Source organism: Heliangelus exortis, chromosome 1 (assembly GCF_036169615.1).
Source record: "Heliangelus exortis chromosome 1, bHelExo1.hap1, whole genome shotgun sequence".
NCBI lineage: Eukaryota > Metazoa > Chordata > Aves > Apodiformes > Trochilidae > Heliangelus > Heliangelus exortis.
The window spans coordinates 159,469,627-159,484,414 of NC_092422.1; the positions used below are offsets into that span (position 1 = coordinate 159,469,627).

Here is a 14,788-nt window from a genome sequence, read left to right on the forward strand (position 1 = left end):
GCACCACCAAGATAATAAAAACCAGGTTTGTTCCTCCAGCCCTTTCCATAACACATGAAGGCTTCAAAGTCCTATGAAACCCAAGTACTAAAGTTAGCAGCATTAGTATCTAGTATACTCTTTGCCATTTACTTAAGCAGCAATGCTAGAAGGAAAATTGTGGCAGAAGATCACATTCTGCCCCATACAAGTCACTTTAAAAGGAGCACAGGCCACTGCAAAAATGGCTTGCTTGCATAATGCAGCTCCCAACTATACTAATAGCCTCCAGGAAGAAGTCCAAGAGAAACTCCTTTCAAAGCTAAAAAACTATTCCACAGTTTAAGTTGTAATAGGGCAAAGAGATACAACTCAGATTATTATTTTAAGTTGTCAAAACCCATCTCTTTATGTATGTTTCTACTTCCCTTCCATAGACACCATAAAAATGCACATTTTAAATGCAACAAACTATAATGCATTAAAGAGAAATACACCTTTTTAAAAGTAAAAGAAAAACACACCCATCTTGGAAATCAGTGACTAAAACAGTAGTGAATATTACCATGTTATCAATCACCTGAGAGGTCTACACATACCCTCCTAATTAAAGTACCCAATGCAGAGTAAAAGCTATGCTTAGTCATAAAATAAGCTATTTAGTATCCATTTGTGGAAGCAAACATTTGCTTAGAGAACAAATAGATACAAAACTAGAGTTTAACACATTTGAACTGCAACAAAATAAATCATAAGGAACTCTCGCAATAGTGGGTCACTGAATCTAAACTGCTTCTGAATTCTTAATATTCACCTAATGCCTTCCCTAAGCTTACCACATTCCATATAAAAATCCAGCCCTGCCTTTACAACTAGAATTCTACACCAGCACCCTTTTCCCCACCACAGAACTTCAGTTCTTCTACCAAATATTTCTCTTGGCTTCTTGTTTTTCTCTCTAGCATACTGAATGTTGCCAATCCCCAAGATACTCAAGTCTGGGTTCCCCAACACTTGTCTACTTAAGTCTTAAATTGTACATCTGATTTGTAAATATCTGACAGTAGCTTAAAAATGCAGCAGCCTACATGACACAAAACAATGAACAAACATTAAAAAAAAACCAACAAACCACAAAACAAAAACCTAGCAAAAAAAAAACACTTTACCAGCTAAAAAAGGTTTTCAATTTTTTTTTTTGGTGATGTTTAAGTGGCTACTTTAAGACGTCAGAATTTGTCCCACCTTTCTTTAACTAGTCCAGACCCCTTTTCCACAAATTCCTGCTTGCTTCCTTTCCACTTTCAATGAACCAAGACACTTCTAGGTGCCACAAAGTCAGAGTTACCTGCAACACATTCATTCTCTTTCACTGACGTGGAACTTAGCCGGGTTAAAACAATTAGCATTGTCTTATTTGCCCCAAACTCTTTTTTCTCATGCCCAGCCCTGCACAATGCTCTTCCTCACATAGATAAGGGCCTCTCCCCAAGCTGATTCAAATCCTGACGTCAGTGAAAGGTTTGCTTGGGTTAGTGAGTTGAATTGACTCAAGAAGCAGTCCAGCAAACTCCAAAAGTAATGTAAGGCAAACAGCAGGGAATTGGAAGGGGGAGTAGCTCTCCCCCCTTTAGCTGTCAGCCTGCTGGATCTGCTCAAAATGCAACTGCAGCCACATCCTCCTTCCTTGGCTTCACCCTCAGCTTTTAGCTCCTGACCTCACTTTTGCACTGGCCCCACCACTTGTCCTGTACATGAGTGAGACAGTGCAGGGACCTAAACCAGCAGAAGGCTATCATGCACTCCCCCCACCTCCAGAAAGTATATTTTAGCCATCCAAAATCAGTTTAGAACAAAATCAGATATACATAAGCACTAGCAGACCAGGGAAAGGGAGGACTGCATCAGGTTGGGCAAATCAGTTGAACCAGTTGCTTGTGAGCCTCCAATTTAGAAACAGGACCTGCCAGACTAGAGGTAGCCACCATAAGCTGTGGCAACTTGCCCCAGTACACCAACGTAGCCAAGCCGGTAACACTGGGAAACTGCTCACATTGAGGAAAGAAATATCCATGCAGGATATTATCGACCGGTAAGAAACCCATGGAATGCTACATTGGAAGATGGCCTTGAGCTGGGAAGAGAAAACTGCCCCTCCCCCTTTTTAAAAGTGTTGCTCAAGAACTCTGAGCACCTAGAAGTGAATTGACACTGCCAAGCACACTGCCACAAGGACAGCAAACACAAGAACTGGAAAAGAGGAGATGCTGTGATGAGATATGCCAAGCAAATACACATGGTCCTGGATGAAGCAGTGAACATGAAGGATTTGCCAGATGCCTCGATGGAATGACATCCACCCACATGCAGCCCACAAGAGAAGGAGAAGCAGATAAGTGGGTATAGATAACCAACAAAGAGCATTAATTGCAGCCTCCTCAAAACCACTCTAAACACAAAACTCGTTGTATGTAAGACGGTCACTCCCATTCCCATGATGGCCCACAGAGAGCCAACCCAAAAGCGTAAGAAAAACTTTCTGCATGGACACAAGAGTTCTGGCATTCAGTTCTGTGGACTTTCCCTTTACTCCTCAAGGTTCAAATTTCTTCATCATTGTTTATGCTTATAACGAATTCTGTATAATCACTATCTGTGAATGTTTGAGTTTTGCTGGCTCAGTTTGGTGGAGCAAAAGCGCTGAGGTAGCACTGAGATTAAAAACAGGGAGACTTGTATCAAATCAGAAGGGAGGCAAGTTGCAAGTTAAAAAAAAATATCCTGAAAAGCAGAGAACCATGCTTAAGAAATTTATGCAGAGCTGGTTCATATTTTCAAACAAACAAAAAAATCACCAGGAAAACCAGAAGAGTTTCACACAGAAAGCAGCAGGCCAGGATTTTGCACCAGGTGTTCCATAACAGCACCTTTTCTCATTTATTCCACACAATTTTTTAAGAAAACCAATGAACTGACTTAGCAGTAGCCCCCATTGAACCTTCACTGTATTCAGCACAGGTACTCACCTGTGTACTTGTTCAGTTTTGGGCCTCTCATTACAGCAAGGACATTTATCTACTAGAGTGTGTCCAAAGCAGGGCAACAAAGCTGATAAAGTGTTTGGAACATAAGTCTTATGAGGAGCTGCTGAGGGAGCTGGGGTTGTTTAGCCTGGAGAAGAGGAGGCTGAGGGGAGACCTTATTGCTCTCTACAAGTACCTTAAAGGAGGCTGTAAAGAAGTGGGGATCAGTCTGTTCAGTGAAGTTACAAGTGACAGGACAAGAGGTAATGGACTCAAGTTGTGCCAGGGGAGGTTTAGATTGGATGTTAGGGAGAATTTCTTCACCAAAAGGTTTATCAGGCATTGGAACAGGCTACCCAGGGCAGTGGTGGAGTTACCATCCCTGGAATTATTTAAGAGTTGTGTAGCCACAGCACTTAGGGATATGGCTTAGTTAAGGTCTTGTCAGTGTTAAGTTATAGTTGGAGTCAATCATCTTGAAGGTCTTTTTCAACCTAAGTGATTCTGTGACTGTTAAGGGAGAGCTCCCCTCTCTCTGAACCTCTTTGGGTTGCAGGACACAGCAGGCAATCTGGACTTCAGTATAAGGCAGCACAAGTTTGTCAGAAAGGCCTGTTTCTGCTCTTGTCAGATAACCTAAAGTATATTCCACATGCTAGAGCCATACAAGGGCTGTTCAGATAGTAACTCAAAAAGTCACAGGAACAGTGAGGCTTGCCAGTGCAAAAAGCAAAGACACCAAGCAGCAGCAATGGCACTTGTATTCTGCACCAAGCTTCTACTGTTAGTTTTGCTGGCCTTTGGCCAGACAGGAACTTTGGAGACCAAGAAATCCTGCAGAACTAGATGAGACAAAGGCATTAAACCACTCTTTAGCCTGCTGGATAATGAGGGGGAAAAAAATCTTCTTCCAAAAGAACTACACAGATAGAGGCAAGAGAAGGGGAGGAGGAAAAAAATGGAGAACAAGGAAGGACAGAAATAGTAAGACCATGCAGAAAAAGCAAAAAGGCTTGGCAGAATATAGCACAAGCACACGACTGAAGTACACCAAATACTTCAGCATATCACAGGCAGATAACTTTCTGAATAGCAGGCATTGCCTGTCAAATCGCCCTGTTGGCAACAGAACTATAGAGCCATCAGTTGATGATTTTCAAATTATCACAGAACGTCTCAGTGTTAAGCAGCACATCCACACTGATCCACTGTCTCAGCTAGGGAAAGGTGATTCAGCTCATCTTTCCATAACAATGGCTCTCCTATGCTGAAGTGCTTTCCATTGCATTCTCATGAGGATAAAACACACCATTTTGGCAGCTGACATCTTTATAACTTAATATGCTGAATCTATCTTGCTTACAACTGCCTAGGATGAGCAGACCACAATGGTCCCTGGTCAGATACCTGCTTGCAGCTGCATTGCTGTACCTTCTTCCATAACCCTGGTGCATACAAGAGTGAGCCTTAAAGTGCCAAGAAAATTAAGGTAACATAGCAGCAGCACAGTACACATTCCTTGGCCAGCAACAGACTCTGGAAAGCAGAAAAGATTAAAGAGACATTTGACCAGGTAGCACCATGATCCATGCTAATGTCAGCAGAACTTCAACATTACACTTCCCATTTCCTCAGGTGTCACCATAACCTGCCTTCAACACTCTCCCACTCTCAAACAGCTGTCAGAACAATATAGTGCTGCAGATGAAGTCACACCAGTCCCACTCACATTGGCAATACTTCCCTAGTTCTACTGGAAACACCCATGCTTAATCGACACAATCTGTTTAATTAAAAAAGTCACTATGCATGTAGACTGCTGCAAAGCATCTCCTGTCTGCAAGGTATGTTTCTGACAGTTCTCCCCAGCACACACCTTCACTCACACAGAAAAAGAAATCTTGTTTTGCTGCACTGCACCAGTTAAGAGTCCCACATCTGAATGGGGATGGTATTTTGCAATCCAAACTTGAAGCCACATGATGACAGATAAGACGACCTGATCACACTGAAATGAAGCACTACCCTTCACACCTTCTGGTGTCATAATTTCCTACAGTCTCTAACACAAAAAATATAATTTAAAAAAATAAAAAGCCTAACTCATATCCCTGATGAAGCTGCTGCTGAAAGACTGTGCATTGCTAAACCCCTCCATTGCAATAGATCATCAAGATCCAAAGTTGTGATGCTGTGACAGAGGCAACCCAGGTCCCAAAAGGCTACTGTATACCCTGGCATGCTGAGACAGGAATGCTCCAAAGTTTGTTGGTAGTCTGGAGAGATGACAGTTCATGAGCTGCTTCAACCTGGACAGCACACTTTTGGAGGTACACAGCCAGCTGAGAGGGGCCTGGGAGAGCTTGCCCTCAAATCACCACTTGCCTCCATAGGTGAAGGATTCCCAGCTATTCTGACAAACATCGCATGGGAACAGCCCCAGACAAGGGTCCCTCAGCTCAAAGTTCCTCATGGACCAACAAAATCCTCACCTTGAGCAGCAGCACACTGGTTTGCTTTTGAACCAACCACTTTTCCATATTGACAAGAAGTTCATAGGCACTGAGCTACCCTCTTCAGAGACTCTTGGCAATTTATCTGAGCTGCATGTCTAGTACTAAAAAAATATTTTCTAAACCTGCCAGTTTGTCTCCTCAGGTTAAAAAAAATTATTTTGTTTTGTGGCTGGGGTTTTTTGTTTGTTTAGATTTTTAAAGCACTATCAGGAAGATTCTGTAAAGCATGAACACAGAATTTAGCACAACAGACTCCAACACTGAGAAGTACACCACAGAGGTAAGTGAAAGCCCTCAACTGGGACATAAAATAGCAGGACCAACTTGGGGCAGAGGGGATGGGGGTAGCAGCAGTACTGTCTTAGCACATTTTTCATCCCCCCTACTCTGTAATTCTTCCACAAAGAATATGTCAGCTAACTAATGATTTCTTTCCAGGCCAAGCTTAGTGAACGGCATATTTGACAGTTCACTCATCATAACAAATACTGAGAATAAAATAACTCATACATCCAAATAGTAAAACAATTTCACAGATCTTGCTTATCATACAAGTCAAATACTTTTTTCTAGACAAGACAGTATCAACAATTTTGAAAAAAATAGAAAGGATACACAATGAACTAGAAAGTAAATTTATAAGAAGATTAAAAGACAATTCTCACAGTACAAGTTAAAACAGCCAAAGGAAAAAACGTTTTCAAACCAAAATTACAATTTAAACAAATTCTTAAGACTATTTATTAAGTTTACTACAGATTGAGATAATAAATAAAAACTCCATTCAATTTAACAGTTGAGGACTGTTTTTAAAGGGCAAGGAACAATATGTGCATACTTCATGAATTTTTCAAATTACTGCACATTTTATTTTGGCAACAGAATAAATTTGTGACCTATGTGATTTATTTTTTAAACTCTCAAAACCACTCACATTCCAGTACTGATAATATCAAACAATCAATACTCATTAGATGTAGAGATATGTTAAAAAAACAAACAAAACATACACACATGCAGCATCCCTTGAAAAAGTGAACGATCTCTTTTTCATATAGAATAGGACCAATTTCTGTTAATCCAAAAGAAAAACAAACCCATAAAGACAATCCCAAGTTGGGATTATTTTATTAATTTTTACCATCCCCTCTGGGGTAGAGGGTAATTGTTGAGCCTCAATTTAAGTTATTAGAACACCAGTGTATTTTCCAAACAGATATAAGAGTCGAAGCAAGGCTTACGAACTCCTACTCTTCTGTTATTCTTAATATTGCTACTCTACTAATCCATGTGTGGACAAGAACATTCTTGTATTTCCAGAGTGTTATCATTTTAATTAATGCTAATACTATGAGTACATGTGAGAGATTCATACACTGCTCTGACAGAACAACAAAGGAAAAAAGTCTGAAATTCTACTACACTTTTCTGTTACCTTCCATATACCCTTAACTTCCAGAATTCAAACAAATACATCAGCCACCTTCTAGAAGTCTGAACTCTGACAATGGCTAGAGGAGAATGCTTATCCTTGAAGAGTTCTGGACACATAAACAGTTTAAAAAACAAACTCCAAAAATACAAGAACTATGCTTTCCCTCTGGGAACACATCGGGGAGGGAAGAGTAAGGAGAGAAATATAAAGAACAAAATTACATTTCAGTATCACAGGGAAGATTAAAAAAAAAATTTGATTAAGCAAAATTATACAGTTAGTTCATTAGGATTTTCTGTCTCAAACATGATTACTTTCCAAATCTGACATCAAGAGCTCACACATGGCCCTCATAAACAGAATTAAGACTATAATCCCATTTCTGCCACAATAATTCTATCACAAGGGAGTAATTCTATTTAGGTAATGTGATCCTGTAATAAGATACTAAAAAAATCTATACCAATGTTGCCATTTTCCGTGTCTGTTTATATTAAAAACATTTCCTTATTGTTCTCTCCATATAAATAATGAAGTTCAAAAAGCATTCCATCTTTTAAACTGACAGACTTCTTTCTACAAATAGTTTGTAACATTTTGCAAAGGAAACAAAGTATTACTAACTAAACCATTACTTCTTTTAACCTAGTCTTGGAATGGTGTGTTCTTAAAAACAATGGGAAAAGGCATTACAGTATTTCCATTCTATTCATAGATTGGTAGTTTTGACTCCATTTCAATATTGGTGGGGAACTGTGCCAACTACATTGCAATAGAAAGCGCTGTAGAAGATAATCACAAGGAGACAAAAAAACTCACCTATTTTCATAACTTTCAGAGGGGAATGTATTGAAGAGGTGAAATGGAGACAATCTTGTTACTACATTCAAACACCATCACTGTGTTCAGACCAAGTTCTGTCCACAAGGAGCAAATACTGAGCCCATTCACACTGTGAATCTCTAGCTACAAGTATTTATAAACTACAATAATATCTAAAGAGCTTAAGGCTCCCTGTGTCAGCTTGCCTGCCAAATACATAAATAGGACAAAGTTTCTTCATGTTTAGGGTGTCAATACTCAGGATTATGTACTCTTCATTAGTGACGCTATGCTTTCCTCTTCCAAGCCTTGGACAATTACCACAAAAGACTGACACAGCTTCCTTGCTTAGAGCACTGTGTACTCTGTAACTGGTATACACTCTGAAACTGCACAGGTTTATGGAGTGAGGCATAAGCTGAGGAAACAGAAGTTATTAGAGACTATATATCTTTCATTGAACAGCAATTACCTGCTAGAAGAGCCACCATTACAAAGAGCTTGGCACAGAGTAAGTGGTAGCACTCACCGCATGCTCATCCTAAACCTCATGTACACATACCCACAGTCACCCTTAGTGAGCCATAGAATTCAAGCTGAATTCAAGGGCTCAACTTTTAAGCAAGCAATGCCAGGTGCTCTATATAAATGCTAAAAGACCATCCCTGAAGTCTGCCAGGCAGTTGCACCCCCCCGGCATATCTTTCTAAGCAACCTAAATTACTTACTGGTAGAGCTCCATCTCTGGGAAATTCCTTACCAACCTAAATTCTGCTTCACTGACACTAACTGCCTTCAAAGGACAAATAGCCCCCATATGCCATCAAAGGAGTGGGTGACAGCAAAGAATTTCACCAGCCATGTGTGGTCTCTGCCAGGTGAGCTGGCTGAAGCATGTGGGCTTCCCAGCAGAACTGTGAGCAGAGATAAGTACCCTCCCCAGCACAAGAGAGCCACTGGCCCAGACAGAAGTAGAAGCATGCAACAAACTTTAGTAACAACTGCATTTCTGGTGACACTCAACAAAACATGTGCCCCTCCCTACAGTACAAGGAAACTGACTCTTCTGAAGAAGCCACCAGCAAAGCAACCCAAGTATTCAGCATTTCATAAGGAAATTAATGAGGTTAAATGTGCTGGGGACAAAGAATACAGTGTTTAAGTCTGCAGAATGGCTGTCAGAGATGAATGGTGACAGATCAGAAACCAAGACCTGTTTCTCCCTGTTTTCTTCTCCTACCCTACTCTCTCAAAAGGAAAATAAAATAAAAAATTTTTGCTCTACTTGATTTGAACTAAAAGGTAAACTGCTTATTATATGCACCACCACCACAGCAGATTCTCTTGAAGCTGGCATTTTTGAGATGCGACATCATCGTAAAGGTGGATTACAAATGTACAAGGGAATCAGATTTCTTCAGCGCTCAACGACACAGAATTTAAGGTTCCTATGCTCCAGATCCTGACCTATCTTCCTGCAAAAAATGAACAAAAAACCCAAGCAAAGCCAAAACAAACAAAATAAAACCCACAAACCAATTAAACAAACAAAAAAGCCTAGCCACTACAGCTTCTAGCCAAATTCTTTACCTAGAACTCAGAGAATGCAGATGTAATCAATTCACTCAGGAAAAAGGAAACATGGATATGGTTAATACCTGTCTGAGCACTATTGGTGTGAAGCATGAACAAAGCTTTTTACCTGAATATCTTTATATAACTCCCACTGTAGGATACGAGAAGCACATCATCTGCATACACCTCTGACAGTAATAATATTTAAACCATAACAAGAGAGTAAAAAAAAAACAAAACCAAAAACCCACAACTCCTCTGAACATGAGAGGGAAGCAATAGTTTTAAAATGCCCGTTACCAAACAGACATTTTCATTTCTTCACTGACCATAAGCACAGAGGCCTGCAATGTTCAGTGTGTCTGCACAAACATCACGTATAATATTCCTATTCAAACAAGAGGTTTATGCACTGTCTGTATGACGGTGGTTTAAAACCAAAACAAAACAGCAATTGTGTGCTGACTGCAGAGTTATTTCTGGAAGAAAAGTAAGGCATGAATACTTGCAGAGGAAGAACTCTCTCATTATCACTTATTAAAAAGTTGAAACCTCAGTTTCACACTTATCTGCAGCTCCCTGACAGATGTGATGCCACCACTATTGCCTCTTTGCAACTGTCAGTTATCTAACAAGATCCTGATTGGTTTCACAGCTGTCAGGAAGAACACAGCAAAGCTGCTATGAAGCAGCTCTGACTCCTCCATATGTACCCTCAGGGAGCAGCTTCAAGAAGCACTGTTGATTGTCAGAGAGGGAGGAATCCCCAAACCAAACCAAACCAGGGGCGGAGAGAGGAGAACAGAGACCTAACTATGATGAGGGTCAAGAGGTCCCAGGAAAGTGACCCCTTTCTTCTATCAGCCAGCATATGAAAAACGAAACAACACAAAAACAACCCCAAACCACAGAACCTCCACAGCAAGTTGTCATGACAGTAACCTCCTGCCTCTTAGAAATCCAAATACTTGACCTGAAAACATCAGTAGGATCTGGCTTATCCCAGCCCTTGGACAACTTCGAAAGACAAGTGCCTTCCCTGTGCATCCAATTCTGGCTGGTAACAGCCTGCTACTTCAAGTCCTTCTTAGTTTACAGGGCAATGTAGGTTACCAGTTTCATTGCTTTCCAGACAAGAACAAGTCTACTATAGTTTCCTCAAACTAATGATCACAGTTTAGTTGTTGCAAAACTCCATCCATTTGGGGTTTTTTAAGTCAACAGAGGGAGGCTGGTTGTATAAGCAGACAGGATGCTGCAATCCACAAATACATGCTATTACATTTTCTGAGTTTCAGTCTCCAACACTGTTACCTTAGCATCCTTCACAGCACAAGGACCAGTGAACTTCATAACTTCACCTCTCCTTTCATGTATTAACTTATTCATACTCATGCTGGCACTGCCTCTGCTTCATTAAGGAACTGCTGACACCTCTTCTGAACTCAACACATCTGATTCAAACCGATTCTACTTTCATAGACGTTGTTTATTAGGGACAATGCATGTAATGCCATTAAAAATTGATTTTTCTTTCCTCAGAGTTCAGCTGTTCCTGCTGCTTATCTCTATCTCAGGTAACAATTAGCCAAGTAGGAAAATTACTATAGTGTCACAAACAGAAGATTATGACTTCAAGTAGGTGATCAAACACAGCAGGAGACCTTGAACACAGAAGAAACAAAAATGCTGTTTGGATACAAATGTCTTCCACAAGAGAGGAAGATGAGAGACAAGAAAAGAAACGACAGTGTGGATGATTTATAAACTGAATGTTTCTTCAAAGTGTCTTATTGAGAATCACCAAGTACACAAAAATTTCAAAAGCACAAGTCCCTAATTTGAGATTAATTTGAAGAAATTAGAGTGACAATATTATATGATGTTATATATGACAGTGATTTCTGTGCTGTCATTTGAACTAGGCTGAACAGCAAGTTAGAGCCAAACAAATGGTTTACTCTGAACTTAATAAAATGAACTAATCAGGAAGAAGTTTCTCTGCACTCCAGCCTCAAGTTCTGAAAAGTGGGGTTTAACAGCCACAATAGGACTAAGAAATGTTACACAGCCCACTTAAATAAGTATAATTGTATCTTTGCAAACAGGATACAATATGGCAAACAGATGCATAGAAAAAAAAAGAAAAAAAAAGAAAAAGAAAAAAAAGTTACAGAGGGGAAAATTTTGTTTTCCAAAGTAATGAGCAGCTGCAGACCGAACAGTCACTTCAGCCTAAACCACCTTTATTTTAGCTTTCATCGAAAAACACCAGTACTGATAAATTTTATAAATCAAAGTATATGGTTCATTGACTGTTAGCAATTAACCTCCTGCCTCATCTAGTGCAAAAAAAATGCAAGTGAACAGCACAACTGTGGATGCAAATATCGCAGATGATTTCTTCCAGAAAGACAGAACACAGAGAAATAGTTCATGTAGTTGAATTGTAAATTTACGGAATTAAAAAAAAAAAAAAAAAAAAAGAAAGAAAAAGAAAGAAAAAAAGAAAAAAAAGTAAATTTTAAAAATCCTTGGTTTTCTTAACAATTGTGGCCTGTAAGACAGGGTACACAATTTTGCTGGAGAGGGGAAGTGGAACAGAGAATTCTCAGCTCCTTTAAGTGACATCCCCTCGTAAGGCACTCGACTGCTGATTTAAAGCTGTATGAACATCCGTGGCAGTTCACCAGTGAAACACAAACTTCTCCCCAAGTCTCAGCGCAGAGCCAGCACAGCTGAGAGGATCTTTCATTCCTCTTCTCGCCAACTCCGCACGTTCAACTTGGCTGCCAGGAAGCTTTCAGCGAAACGCCACCAGTTCCCGGGCACTTTCCAACACCTCCCCCTCCTCCCACCGGGAAACACGCGAGGCTCCGAGCTCACCCCCACGCCCGGCAGGGTAAAACCCCACTCGGGGAGTGAGGGGGGTGGGGTGGAGAGGACCCTGGCGATGGTAGTAGCGTTATCAGCCCGACACTAGCATGGCCGAGCCTCTGCCTTGAGAGCTGCCTGCTGCCCACGGCTAGCTCAAGGGGTGCGAAGAGAGACAGTGGAGCGTACACTCTTTTGGGAGGCTTGTTTGTTTTTGTTGTTTGCTTGGGTTTGTTTTGCTATTTATTGAAAAAAAAAACAAACCAAAGCAAAACAACAACCAAACAAACTTGAAAACAACAATGGGGCGGCGAGAGAACCGGCCGGTGGCCGCCGGTAAGGCGGGCTGCTCCCAAGCGCGGCTCGGGGCCGGCGGGGAAGTTGCTCAAGGAACCGGGGAGGCCGCGGCGGCGGCTGGGCCAGGGAGCTGCCCCCGCGCCGGGCCCCGCGCCCTGCCGGCAGCCAGGCCTCTCCCCTCCCGCACGCCCAAACATGGCCCCTCGCCACCAACCCTGCAACTTTTCCCCCCCCCTTGCCGCCGCTCCGCTCACCTCTCATCAGGGAACAAAAACTGCAGGCAAGTAGGCTCCGCAGGACGGCCCCCATCTTCCCTCCCTCCTCGCTCTCACCGGCGGGGAGGCGGCGGCGAGGAGCAGCACCTCCGCTGCCAGTTCATGCTTCCAGGCGGGCGGGGGAGGTGGCGGGGAAGGGGAAAAGGGGGGGAAGGAAGGCGGGGAAGGGCGGACACGGAGATTGCCCCCTCGCCGGTCCCTAGCAGGCGACTTGCCCCGCCGCGCTGCCGGGGAACCGGGCGCTGCCCTCCATGCCGGCCGCCGCCTCACCGCAACCGCCGCGGCCGTTCCCCCATCCACCCGTCTGCTCGCTCTCCCGGGCTCGGCCTCCGCCTCCGCCGGGCGCGCACAGGCGCAGGGATACAATCCTGCTCCTCCTCCTCCTCCCCCTGCCCGGCCTCGCCTCCGCCTCCCCTCGCTGCGCCCGGACGGCTCTCGGAGCACCGCCCGCCCGTCCCCCCTCCCCTTGCACCTCTCTCTCCCGTCAGGGAGGGAGGGAGCGAGCGGAGGAGGAGGCGGGCCCGCGCGCGCAGCACCTCAGAGCCGGACAGGCTCACACACCATCCCGGCAGCCCGGCCGCTGACAAAAGCCCTGGGGGTTCCGAACCACGGCGGAGCCGGACCGCTGGTAGGGGAGAGAGTGGGTTGGATGTCACCCCCCCGCCCCCCAAGGTGGCCGCCTCGCAGTTAGAGTGAGGGGACGCGGCGGCTGAGGGGTAGGGGTGGGGGGGGGGTCCGACCGCCGCCGTCGCATTCCAGCGGGACTACTTGTTGTGCTTCACTCCCATCCGCCGCCTGTGAGGCGGCTCAAGGAGCAACACCGGCCCGGGAGAGACGGAACTACTTTCTGCCACAGAGCAGAGAGCGGTGGCGGCACAAAGGCGGTGGCGGCCGCTCCTGCTCCTCCCTCGCCAGGTGAAGGCGGCAGCGGCTCGGCCGGGCACCTCAGGGCTACCGGATGCTTTCTCTAGTGTTGTCCGCCCGCCATCCCGCTCGGTCTCCGGCAGAGGCACCTCGGAAGCGAAGGGTGCGGGGCCGGTCCGCGTTGCGGCGGCCTCCCGGCCCTTCCCCAGCGCTCCGAGCTGGGGCAGCTGCGGGGTCAGGCCGGCGTTTTATCGACCTGCGCTGCCCCGACGGCTGAATTAGAAATAAAATTGTAGGGGGGTGGGGGGGACGGGCTGTAGTTTTGGAGTGTTTCTTGGGGGCGGATGGGGAATTAAGCAATGTGGTAAAATTAAGTTACAATTAATACTGTCAGTGTGGCGATTCAAGGGCAGTAATCTTTATCTTTCCCAGAGCAGAGCTAGCAGGCGTTCCTTATCAGCAGTGCTTACTGCTTGGCTGATGTAATGGTGTGTGATTTATTTCCCAGCACTTCTGGGGCTGGTTTGGCTTTTTGTCCCCCTTGTTAAACTCAAGTAGTAAGCAGGATTTGTGCTGATTGGAGCAGTAGTTAAAGAGTGGCCAATGTGCTGTGTTTAAACCTAACTTACATCTGTGTAAACACACCCTTTCACCCTTTTCTTCCTGGAGAAGCTAAAAAGTTAGTATTTCGTAAAATACTCTCACTTAAAAAAAGGTTCCCTCCTTACCAACTTTGTTCATTACTAATAAACAATACAAAATGCAGCTTTCTGGCATCTCTTCTAGGTCACAAAATCTACTTCAGTATTTCTCCAAGGAACAAGTCTAAATCTCTCTGTCTCGCTCTGCTTCCCTCACAAAGTGTGACAGCTTCTTAGCAGATCAATGGTATGAGGCAGAGCAACTTGCAGTAAAAAATTGAGATCCTTGCATTCAGAAGTCCACATTATTTTCAGGATTATTAGAAACTTATGGAAGCACTTAACTTTTAATTTCGTATCTGTTGAACATGTATTTTCATAGCTTTTCTTGTGATTACAGTAGGAGATAACATCTGGTACAGATTAAAGGCCTAGGCATTGTAGACTGGATCTTAACACCAGGCTCCTTGAGTCATATGATAACAGA

The 14,788-nt window shown here is 43.5% G+C and overlaps 1 protein-coding gene across 1 annotated transcript in view; it reads right to left on the bottom strand.

Moving 5' to 3' along the window:
- LRP6 (LDL receptor related protein 6) overlaps positions 1-13,214 on the bottom strand; it is a 128,400-nt gene extending 115,186 nt beyond the window's left edge. The window contains exon 1 of the mRNA XM_071733346.1: positions 12,776-13,214. Within this exon, the coding sequence (XP_071589447.1) occupies positions 12,776-12,830 (55 nt within the window). The 5' untranslated portion in view covers positions 12,831-13,214. The remainder of the gene's footprint in view (positions 1-12,775) is intronic.
- Between the last annotated feature and the right edge of the window lie 1,574 nt (positions 13,215-14,788).